Consider the following 12528-nt stretch of genomic DNA (forward strand, 5'->3'; position numbering starts at 1 on the left):
AACCCAAAACACTAAACTCTTGTTTGTTGATCTTTAATATTAGATTTGTTTACCTTCACTTTGCATTCGAAACAATTGGATAGTTGTTTAGCTAATTCGCATTGAGACATTTCTAGTGCTTATTCCAGTCCCTGTGGATACGATAATCTTTTATATTACTTGCGACATTTCCGTACACTTGCGGAGCGTGACAGTAGTCCAGGTAACTCTCCTGGGAATACCTCTGGATACTCACAGACTACCCGACCTTCCTCTTGCTTGGGTCTTTCCTCTTCTTCTGTACTCACAATGGATGCAAGAAAACCAGCGCATCCTTTAGCTAACATCTGGTGAGCTGTAAGGGAAGAGAGGAATTTCTGGATCTTCCTCTTTGGCATTCCTGTAAATTCAAATGATGATTCACCTTCTGGACTAAAGATTACTTTCCTTCTGCGGCAGTCCACTGAAGCACTGTACTTGCTGAGGAAATCTATGCCAAAAATGATATCAAAATCCTACATAGCGAGGATTACCAGGTTAACACATAGCTCTCGGTCTGTACCCGGCCGTCAAAATCGATGCCCTAGAGGTCGTCTCCGTCGGTTGTAAGTCCAAGAACGCTCGGTGAGTTGCTACTCACCTGCAGTAGGAGTTGTTCCGCGATTTCGCTTTTCTTCTTTGCTTTCTCGCCGAGCAGGAATAGCCCTAGATTCGTTAGTTGTTAATTTAGTATTTCGGATCTTGGGTTAGTTTTTCAGATTTGGAAGGGTTTGAGATGGTGTTTAACATGGCTTTTCATTGTGATGTTTCTTCGTGCACTGGATGAGGAATCTTGGATAGATAGGCTGCACTAAAGTCTTGTTCATGATCCTTCCTTTTAGTGTCGACCATGGCAGTGTATGAAATGTGGGTAGAGTTTTGATTTTGTTAATTGGTTTTGCTTCACTAAACAGGCTAAGGTAATAGGAGGTGACCAATTACATTGTTACTGCTACTCATACTTTGCTATAGGAGTTAGTTGTTGCTGCTTGTGTCTTCCGAATTGCTGAGGAAGCTTTTAGAAACTTAGTTTTGTATGCAGATTTTCTGTTAAGCTTCGATATGTTTTTCTTTGCTTTCAGATTATACAGTACAGCATTGAGATAGTTGGAGATTTGAGAATAGCATGTGTTTAAGTATATCATTCTATGTTAGCTTTGCCGAATGGGTTTGTATGCCATTAACTGGACATGAACAACATATGCTTTAGTATATCATGTGGTAACTTTTGATTGTAGCAGAAATCATCCTTTCCTTATGTTCCACTTTGTTGGAATTAATTAGAATGAGCAGACTTCTTTTACATTGCTAATAGAAGAGCAGTTTTCTTTTTCTAGCTTTTCCTTAGCTATTTGTAAGCATGAGCAGACTTCTTTTCTATTGCTATTAGACGTACAGTTTCCTTTGCTATCAGTTTAACATGAGCAGTATTGATTCCTATTTTTAGTCATTTGCTATTGGACTAATATGAGAAGTTATAAGCGAAGAAAGACCAAGGCTTTAATTTGATCTTAATTCCAGAAGTGGAATATCAAAAGCGCACACAATGTGTTTGCTTAAATGCCAAGTAAGGGCAAGTATAAAGAAGTTATAGTTAAAAAAGAAAGTATTTTACTTTTAATGGCATATACCGGACACAAGGTCCAAGACACAAGATCCAAAGGGTGGGCTCCTAGAATGCCCCTAGGCACAAGATCGCCTAGAAGAACCTTAGTAGTTTCGGGATTAGATACCTCGACTCTTATTAAGGATGCGCGCAAATTGGTACAATGCCGGGCCCAAAAGAAGTTTATTATTATTTTGAAGTATTAAAGTATAAGTTTTGAAATAAATGAAACAAGCTTCAAATATGTTTAGAATTAGAAAGTTTAGTTTCTTGTTGTTTGAAGCATACAGTAGTAGTTTTATTTGTTTCTTGCTATTAGATTATTCAGCATGTTTAGTTTTATTTGCTTTCAGCATGCTGTTATAGTTTTATTCTTATGAGCATGTTTAGCTTTACATGTTTAGTAGTTTTACATGTTTAGTAGTTTTACATGTTTAGTAATTTTACATGTTTGGTAGTTTTACATGTTTAGTAGCTTAACATGCTTAGTATGCTTCTCTTATTGGTTTATGAGCATATTTAGCTATACAATGATTAGCATTTCAGTTAGCATGATTTCCTTTGCTATATATGAGCATGAGTAGTTTTATATGTTAGCATTCAGTTTTAGCATGTTTTTATTTATATACATGCATATCGAGTTTTTGTGAGTAGATAGCGCTCACTAAGCTTTATGCTTATAGACTGCATTTCCTCCTACTGCAGATAAAGGGAAGAAAAGATACAGTGAAGGAAGGCGACAAGGAGATGCAAGAGGGGTGTGTGATGTGTGGACTATGGAGGTCCTTGGGACTTAGCTAAGGAATTCATTTAGTTTAAGAATGTGATTAGTTTGATTTCTTATTAAGTTGATAAGGAAAGGATGTAGTAAGAAGTTATGTTTTCGGTTTTTCATTATCTGCATGATTTGAATTATTAAACTGCGTGGTTGTGGTTAGTTTCCATTTCTTATTAAACTGCGTGGTTGATTGAAATATATTTCTAGCCGCCTGTGACTGAGTATATTATGCTTGTATTATGGAAAATGATCACCGGTACAGGGGAGACTCTGCCGAAATTTTACGGTAGGGTTTTCCTAGAGATTTTTAATCATACCGGTTAAGTAGAGTTAGTAGTTAAGTAGCGTCCACCTTTAGAGAGTAGTAGTAGTGTAGAAGGTGGGTCGTTACAGTTGGTATCAACTGTAACGACCACCCTTCTTACTACTACTACTACTCTCTAAGAGTGACCGTTACTTATCTACTAACTCTACTTAACCGGGTTAGTAAAAATCACATGGAACCCCAAAAAATTTCACAGAGTCTCGATCGGACCATTTTCCATGATCTATACTCAGGCATACTGGCGGTCGGAAATTTCAATCAACCGCGATTTAATAAGAAATGATAACCAACATCGCAACTTTAATTCAATTCATCATGCGATAATGAAAAACATAACCTCTTACTCATAATTTTCTTATCAGCAATAAGAAATTAAACTAAACAAATTCTTAAACTAAATGAGTTCTTTAGCTAAGTCCCAAGGACCTCCATAGTCCATCACATCACCTGCGCGCATGTCTCGCTTCAGCATCTTTCTTTCCTTTGGAGTGGGGATGCGCTAAGCATAAAGCAGTGAGCGCTATCTACTCACAAACTCGATATGCTGTATAATAATAAAACATGCTAAAATGAATGCTAACATAAAACTACTCATGCTCATATACAAAGGATATGCTGAAATACTAAACATGTATAGCTAATCATGCTCATAAGAATGAAACTATAAAAGAAGCATACTAAACATGTAAAGCTACTAAACATGTAAAACTAAACATGTAAAACTTCTAAACATGTAAAACTACTAAACATGTAAAGCTAAACAGGCTGAATAATCTAGTAGCAAGGAAACAAATGAAACTACTACTGCATGCTTCAAATAACAAGAAAACTAACTTTCTAATTCTAGACAGATTTGAAGCTCGTTTCATTTGTTTCAAAACTTATACTTTAATACTTCAAAATAATAATAAACTTCTTTTGGGCCCGGCATTGTACCACTTAGCGCGCATTCTTAATAAGAATCGAGGTAGCTAATCCCGAAACTACTAAGATACTTCTAGGCCTTGTGCCTAGGGGCATCTTGGAGCCCATCCCTTGGACCTTATGTCCGGTACATGCCCTTTAAAAGTAAAATACTTTTTTTTTTATTATAACTTCCTTATACTTGTTATTTTTCAATTCTCTTATAATAAAATGTCTTGGCATTTCTTTGAGCACCTGGTGTGCTGCTAATCCCAATACTTAAACTTTAGGGATCCTATCAAGACCTTGGTCTTTTCTCACTTATAACTACTCATCATAGTAAGGAAAATCTAAACTAAATGCTATGTATATACTATAATCTGTTCTTGCCCATCTTAAAGCAAAAGGGAAAACTAAATCAACATACTACACTTATAAAACAAATCTGCACATGTTCAACTAAGGGTAAACAAAAATCTGCACAAGTTCAGCTAAGGGTAAATGAATTCTACACACTAAAATGTTGCCTATTAAGTTAACACAATTCTTCATATTAAGCTACACAATTCTGCATTCTAACTTAATTAAATTCTGCATTATAACTTAATAAAATCTGCATGCTTAAAATAAATTATCTAGAACTGAGGTATGCAATCTGTTCCTACTCATGGCAGTAACAATAAACTCAACTGCAATGTTAATGAGGAGACTGTTCATACTTGTTAAAGTAACAAGGAAATCCAGAATGCGTGCTTAATAAATCACTATTCATGCTTAGTAAAAGCAAGAAAGCAAACTCGTAATGTAATGGCAGTTCGTGCTAGTTACATAGCAAAGGAACATCTAACTAAAATGCTATTCGTACCAACATAATAAAAATCTAATCATCCTTGTTAAACTAGCAAACTTCTTAAACTATCTACTCAAAATAAGGGCTATTCATGTATGGTAATTAGCAAGGAGAAATCAAAACTAATATGCTGCCCAAGATCTAAACAGTAAGCTTAAGATGAGGGCTATTCATGCACGGCAGTAACTAAAGGGGTCTAAAACTGCACACTTTAGATTAAAGTGAATGGCCACTTGTTCTTGTTAAATGGCACGAAAGTGACAGAAATGCTAATGGTTGCATAAAAATCTACATGGCATACTTAATGCTGTACAAGGAAATCCATAGCAAGGAAAACAAAGCCATTAAAATCCGAACTGCAGCAAGCTCCAAGAGGGGCTTTTTTTTTTTCATTGCAGCAAGGAAAAACATGAACCAAATCTGAAACTACGAATTTGTGGTAGCAAACTCAAAACATCAACCTTTACTACAAGATTCAAAAGAAAAACAAGGGGAAACAAAATCCGAAAACCACTCCTACTGCAGTTGAGTAGCAACTCACCGGGATTTGCTTGGACTTACAACCGAAGTAGAGGAAGGAGATCTAGGGTTCGGATGAGGTGAAGGTCTCGGTGATCCCTTCCTATCCGCGTGTTCTCCTTGACGAGGAGACCACGAATCCGTGAACAACTCCCGGAAAGAAGTCCTCGCCGGCCGCCGGAGACGAGCCCTAGCGCCGTCACCCCTTTTCGCCCGAGAGAAGAAACGGCGCCGCGTGCGTGAGGAGAAGAGAAATTTCGAGAGAAAATTTTTAGGTTTTCCTCTCTTAACTTAACCTCTTTTTATAACCTAGGGTTATTTTATTAAATACTATACCTTAAATATAATCCGTTCTTTCCTTAATTAACAACAGCCACTGGCACAGTTGGTTGGCTGCGTTTTGCTTAAGGCGCAGCTCACGGGTTCGAGTCTCGGCTGCAACCATTTTTCTTCCTATTTATTCCCTAATCATTAACTACTGCTTAACTAGAATATTTCCCCTTCTTTAATAAGGAACGCCCGCTAGCACAATTGGTTGGGCCGGTTTTGCTTGGGTCACTCCGACCCGAGGTCGTGGGTTCGAATCTCACCTTCAACATTTTTTTTTAAACTTCTTTCTTTTTGTAACCCTACTAAACGACCTCCAAAAATTACGTAAAAATACTCTAAAAATTCTTAAAAATCTCTAGAATATTTAAAAGTATTTCTAAATATTTTTATGGACTTTTAGAACTTGAAATAGGGAAAATTGGGTCGTTACAGAAGTTAACCACAAAATTATCAAATGAGGAGGGGAGAGACAATAATATGATGTCTGTCGATAGCTCGTGTGGAATAACCAAGTCAAGGTTCACCAACTTTTTATTAAGCATAATCATCTTAACTCGATGCTCATGGACCTAAGCCCCATCTCTCATACGAGCCGTCATGAGCACCTTGACAGTCGTGTGCCTGACTGAACGAGTCTATGCACCATACAACTCTTGTAGGCGTATGTGAATATCTTTAGCCTCCACAGTCTCCTCAAACCGTCTTTGTAGTTCATTTGACATTGAAGCCAACATATAACATCTTGCTTGAAGATTATGGTCCGACCATTTTTCAAGCTTTTCCATCTCATCAGGGGTGGCATTAACAGGAGCCTCTTTTGGAGATGCCTTATCCAATGTATATGTAATCTTTTTAGATACCAGAACAATCTTTAAATTTCTTAGCCAGTCAGAATAGTTAGGTCCAGTCAATTTATTTTGATCAAGTATCACAGATAGTGGATTTCGAGATGCCATATCGAAAATATACTGAAATGAAAATAGATAATTAATATTACTAATTATTTTAAATAATTCATAAGATAAAATATATAGACCTTTATATTTTGAATTACCTCCCACTATTTTTGACATTTCCGTCACCCTCTAATGGAAACGGGAAATTATATTTCCTTAGTGAGTACATAGAGCCCAATTAGCCAATTGTGATCCCTAAATGATATTAGCCAATCATAATTTCCAAAAGGTAGAACCCAATTACATCATATGCAACCTCTATGTAATTCTCCTTACGTTTGATAAGGGCCCAATAATATGACGCCAATTATCTTTGCGTGTCAAGTTGACCCATCAATGTTAGATTGTAATGGGCGGTCGCCATGCGTTCCCTTAATGATATGAGCCGAAGTCATGGGAGTTCCACCAAATCCATATCATTTATGTCAGTGGAAGACATAGCTTTCCGACGTTTAGGCCTCCCCAATGATATGAGCCAGACACTGACCGTTGTTGGAGTGTATACTAAAAGTCTAGCTTTTGTAAACATTTATTTATGAAATAAAAGAATCACATTGGTCAATATCTGTATTTATTTGTTAAATGTAATTGTTCAATTAATTTATATAGTAGATAACATGGAGTGTGGTGTCACACTCAGAAGATCATGTTGTCGGTTCTCTATAAATTATAAACAGTTGCACATGACTAAGATGGAAAGGAACAAACCATCAGAATAGTGGTAGTGTAATTAAGTATTAGTTTATCTTGACTAATAAATTACACTGATACACTTTAAGTGTATTGAGTAGGACCATTTAGGTAAGTTCCTTTTGTACTGACCTAGTAAAAAACTAGACCTTAGTTATTATGGAAGTGTGTGCTCTTAATTCTAATATAATAACAAGCACATATATTTAATATTTATTTCTTTGACTTATCAAAGGGTGAGGTTTAGCTTGATAAATCAATATGCCCGATAAGTTGGGAAATGATATTACTTATAGTGTGTGTTGTTGATTATAGAAGGAATCTGTGTCCTAGTTATCTAGGTTGAGAATGTCTCCAAGAGGAGCTCATAAGGATTGCCATGTTAAACCCTGCAGGTGGACTTAGTCCGACATGACAATGAAGTTGAGTGGTACTACTCTTGGAGCTAGATATTAATTAAGTGAGTTGTCAGTAACTTACTTAATTAGTAGACATTCGTAGTCTTAAACACAGGGAGACTAACACACTCATGATAAGAATGAGCCCATAATGTAATTTGGGATTAGTGCGGTAGTGCGATAATAACTCTCTAGTGGAATGAGTTATTATCGATGAACTTGAGTTATGTGTTCGGGGCGAACACGGGATACTCAAGCTCATCGGAAGGCCAAAACCAATTTCTCCTCTAGGTCCCTGTCGTAGCCTCATTATAGCCTATGTCCATCCAAATGTAAGGCTCTTCTTGGTGTCCAAGAAGTGGGCCGGTCCTATGCTTGGTGACCAAGCAAGGGCCAACAACATCCTCTTCTATAGGGTCCGGCCCTTTGCTTGGTGACCAAGCATGAAGGGGCCAACCACAATATTCAAACAAGGAGGGTTGTTTTTGAATTTTTAAAATATTCTCTTTGTAGAAAACTATAAGTTTTAAAAGAGAGATTTTAATTTTAAAAACTTTCCTTATTTGAATTTGGCCACATGTTTTAATAAAGAATTTTAAAAGTTTTAAAACTTTCATTTTTTAACCATCCTCATGGTTTAAGAAAAAAAGGAAGATAAGTTTTAAAATTAAAATTTTCTATCATGTTAAAAAAAGAAAATTTTATAAGAGAAGTTTTAAATTTTAAAACATGGTTTTAATTTTTAGAACTTTCTTTTTTTAACTCCTACTTTAGGAAAGAGAGCTTGTAAATTTTATAAGAAGATTTCTTCTTGTAAAATTTTAAAAAAAATATATTTCCTTTTCTCTTGATGAGGTGGTCGACCACCTTGCTTGGTGCCCAAGCAAGGGGTCCGCCATAATTAAATAAAAAAAATCATCAAAAAAAAATTAATGTTGGTGATTGATTCAATCAAGAGGAAAGAAAAGGAAAAATTAAAAGGGAAAATGAAAATTAGAGGAAGATTTTAATTTTTGTAAAAATTCTTCCCTTATTTTCTTTGGGCAACTAATATAAAAGAAGGGGTGAGGGGGCTTCATGAGACACAACTCTTATTGTTTTGCTTGGAGATCTCAAGTGGTCGGCCCCTCTCTCCCTTCTCTTTCCCCTTTTGCTCTCTTCTCCTTGGTGGTGTTGGTGGCCGGATTTTAGAAGAAGAGGAAAAAGCTTTTGGGTGGTGTTCATCTTGGAGGATCGTCACCCACATGACATCCAAGGCGAGGCGAGGAATACGGCAGAAGATCTTGAGGTCGTTAGCTTACAAAGAGAAGGTATAACTAGTAGTTTTCTTCCGCATCATACTAGTTATTTTCTTTATAAGAATTCTAAATACAATAGACAATTAGATCTAGTTTTTCGAATAAGTTTTTTCGAGTTTGTGTTTTCTTCTTTTTCGAATTTGTGATTCGATTGTTCTTTTTGGTTAACCTAGAGTTATTTAAGGAAATTAAATATTAGCATTCCTTAAAAGGCTTTGCCTAGGCGGTGGTGGTTGCTCCCATATCCAAGAAGGCCATGTGCCTCGCCATGCAGTTCTGGAAGTCAATTTTGGAAATTAATATTTAATGGAATTAATAACTTAGGTAGATTTGAATCAATAGTGTTAAGTTCCGCTTGCGATTCAAATCTAAACCATTAAGAACAGATAAGTTAAATTTGGAATCAATGATGTTAAGTTCCGTCTGCGATTCCTAATTTAACTTCTAAAGAACACAATAGGTTATTTAAGGAAAGGTTCGACACTTGTACAAAAAAATTTTGTACAGTGGATGTAAAATACCGGAAATAGGCGAATATTAATAATGGAATTTTCCGAAATTTTTGAAAATTTTTCAGGAATTTTTCGGAGCTCGTACGAACAAGTTAACGGGGATGAAAACGGGGCCCGGGAAACGCCTGTTTAGGCGACCCATTTAAGCTAGGAAATGTTTATAATTACATTTCCTTTTTCTTTTAATTTCTTTATTTGTTTTTTTTTTCTTTCCCCGCCGAAGCCTGCGTGCCATTCTCCTCTGTGCGATTCTGTGCCCTAACCGGCGCCGCACGAGTCCTTCTTCCTCCTCTCCCGAGCCTCTTCTCTTCTCCTCCGGCCTTGCCCAAGCGCCGGCGAGCGCAAGCCATTGCCGGCGATCCATCCTCTGCCCTAGACTCACTCCGCACCGTCGCCGAGCCCTAGCATCTCCGCCGACGCCGAGCAGTGCCGGCCCTCTACACGCCGAGCTCTGCACAGAGCCACCGCCGACCGAGCCCATTCCTGTCCTCTCCTCCGCGCGGGCTGCGCCCCTTACTCCTCTGCCCTAGAACTCGAGCCGCTGCTGTCGACTGAGACTGTTCTGCCCTAGCGCCGGTTGCCACCACCTCTGTGCCAGCCACTGAGCGCCGACATCTCTGGACCTAGCACCGGTTCGATCCATCACAGAGTGTAGGCTCTATACCCTAGCTTTGATTGGAGTTGGGGTTGTATGATCTGTGATCTTCATTGCTTGAGCTTCTGTTTGATCAGTTTTGTTCCAGCAGCAATTTATCTTTGCTGGCCGTAAACAACCCTAGTTGGACAGCAAACTTTGTGACTTCTAGTAGCGGCTGACTTGAGGTAAGTTTGGGATTTTTGATTTTGTTAGGAAGAGATGCTTTTGAAGGTTGATTAGGATCTTACCCTAGTGGTCGTTGAGATTTTATTTAGCTATTCATTGAGTTCTAGCTAAATAAATGTATGTGTATCGACTGATGCAGGACTTTGACGCGAGACGAGCATCTCGACGTCGGATTGGACCTTTCTATTTTCGGAGGCGGGTACTTTGACTTATGTCTTTTGATATGCATGATAAAGTGTTTAACATATAGCAAGAATTGTGTTTCCACTTGATTCGGTTGGTCACTACATAATCTGGTACATGTTGTTTGTTTATTTATTATGCACTGCATGTTATTATTTATCTGACCATACATGCTTTCGGTAGTGACCCAACCATGTGATACATCATGTTCAGGACCTAGGGTTTATATGATACCCAATCTGTTTGTGTACCTTCCATATGATACATTGACTTGTGGTACACCTTTTATTTATGTATGGATCTTGCTATGCTATTCATGAGATTGTCATGCTTAGTATCATGCATCATGTTTGCATGCTGTGCGATTGTCGGCTCCACTATGGTTGACCCCATCGCCAGTTACATGTACTGCACACACCACCCATGGATTAGTTGTATATCTGGCTGGTGTGTGGCGGTTCTGCTGTTTGGCTCCGTTGGTCTGAGGACTCAGCGTGGTAACCGGCAGTCAGTTCCGCTCTGTTTGGCTCCGTTGGCATTTAGGGTAGCAGCGTGGTAGCCAGCAGATGGTGGACTCTGTTTGGCTCCGTTGGTCAGGAGACTCAGCGTGTCATTGTGGGGAGATGAGAGCATTGAGCTCCCCATTTATGATTTGGGGCGGAGGGCGAGTACTCACCATTCGTCCACTCAATCTGGAGCAGTGATGTCCGAGTGCACGGTTACCATATGCATTTATTGCATTTTATTGTTTGTGATTGCTGCACTTATATGCTGCATTTGTATGGATGCATTTGATTGACATGCATACAGGATTATGATTTCTTCGGTCTGACGACCTGTTACCTTTGTACCTTGATTCCGGTTAGTACAGTTATCTCCTGATTTCATTTCAGTTACATTTATTCCTTCTCGTATTCAGGAGACTGTACGCATGATTAGTGTTGTTGGTATTTTCAGGTTGAAGCTGTCCGGAGCAGTTCCAGTCGCTGGCCCCCCATATGCACGTAGAGCTAGTTCTCTACTAGTTCGTTATTTGTTTTATTTTGGCCTTTTTCTATATCAGACTTTGTTTTAGTATTGTCTTTGGATTTTTCCTATGGATATTGTATGGAGTGACACCTTTTGATGGATTTTTGATATGATATTGGATTTCATTTTACTACGTGCCTGCCTGGACAACAGAAGAGGTGAGTTCGTTGGATTTGAGTTTTACGAGTGTAGTGGAGTAGGGTGGATTTCGAGTCAGAGTCCTATTGTTACTGAATATCTTTATAAACTGCGTGGTGTTTGTTTTTATTTATTGTTGTTATCCTGTGGCTGATGTATATGTGATATGTAGAAAGTTTCATATTGTCCTACAGTGAGGTCAAATTTCTTGGACGAGACTCCTCTGGGCGTGACAATTAGTGTGTCGGGCGGTATACTTGCTTTGTGTTCGGATTTTGAGAGCTTAAGTTTTACGATCTTTGTTTTCGTATTTTGGATAGTTGATATAACCTGATACCAATTAATATGGTATCGTTTGGCGATATTTGTTGGATTTCCGTGTGTTGGATTTTCGAGATTTATCCGATACCAATTCATTGGTATCAGAGCAGGGTGTGATACTTGCTTTTGGTATTTTGGATATTTTTATACTTGCCCTAGTTGCGAGACTTATTGGTGTGGGCAGTTATTTTCGGTTGCACGGATTTGTCCGTTTCGATTATGTTATGGACTTCCGTTTTGGATTTATATGGATTTCCGGTGTTTGTTTTTTTCTCGTACGGAATTCCGAGGTCATTTTGGGGACTGGACAGCGATGGAACATCTCCAGACGGCATATAGGTATGATGTTTAATTTTATAGTTTATGATAGGTATTAGCATTCTTTATGTAGTACCTGTTTAGTTGTAGTAGCACATATTACATGTGATGAGTTAGCCATTGAGCATGGTTGACCTTAATAGAGATCAAGGATTATAGTCTCTGGTGATTTTTCTTATCATACCATCAGTAGTTTTAGATTCTGTTACCACATACCAGCCTCTGCTATTGTTAGCTGGGTAGTGGATGATACCTATAGACTCCTGTTGACTTAGCCAGTAGAGTTTTTATACTCATACCTTTTGGATATTTGGGTACCCGATACGATGGGAATTGGTCATTGGGAGTTACCATGTTTGATCATTATTGAGAATGGTTTGAGGTTGAGGGATTTTGTGAGATCAGATATTGTGATATGTTGATTTCTTATGGTTTATGAGAGTAAATATTATGTGGTTGTCTGATGATCAAATACTAGATATTTGTTTTGATGATCTATTAGTGGATAACTAATTTGATGATTTATATTTGGG

General features: G+C 38.0%; 1 protein-coding gene across 1 annotated transcript; it reads right to left on the reverse strand.

Moving 5' to 3' along the window:
• Positions 1 to 5964: 5964 nt before the first annotated feature.
• LOC122029132 lies at positions 5965 to 6285 on the reverse strand. The gene has a single exon (XM_042588082.1). The coding sequence runs from the start codon at positions 6283 to 6285 to the stop codon at positions 5965 to 5967; it is 321 nt and encodes a 106-aa protein (XP_042444016.1).
• Positions 6286 to 12528: the final 6243 nt, after the last annotated feature.

The sequence above is a fragment of the Zingiber officinale genome, chromosome 10B (genome assembly GCF_018446385.1).
Source record: "Zingiber officinale cultivar Zhangliang chromosome 10B, Zo_v1.1, whole genome shotgun sequence".
Lineage (NCBI taxonomy): Eukaryota > Viridiplantae > Streptophyta > Magnoliopsida > Zingiberales > Zingiberaceae > Zingiber > Zingiber officinale.

Excerpts from the sequence above, each read along its gene's own strand:
- LOC122029132 (XM_042588082.1), bottom strand. The coding sequence starts at position 6,285 with ATGGCATCTCGAAATCCACTATCTGTGATACTTGATCAAAATAAATTG.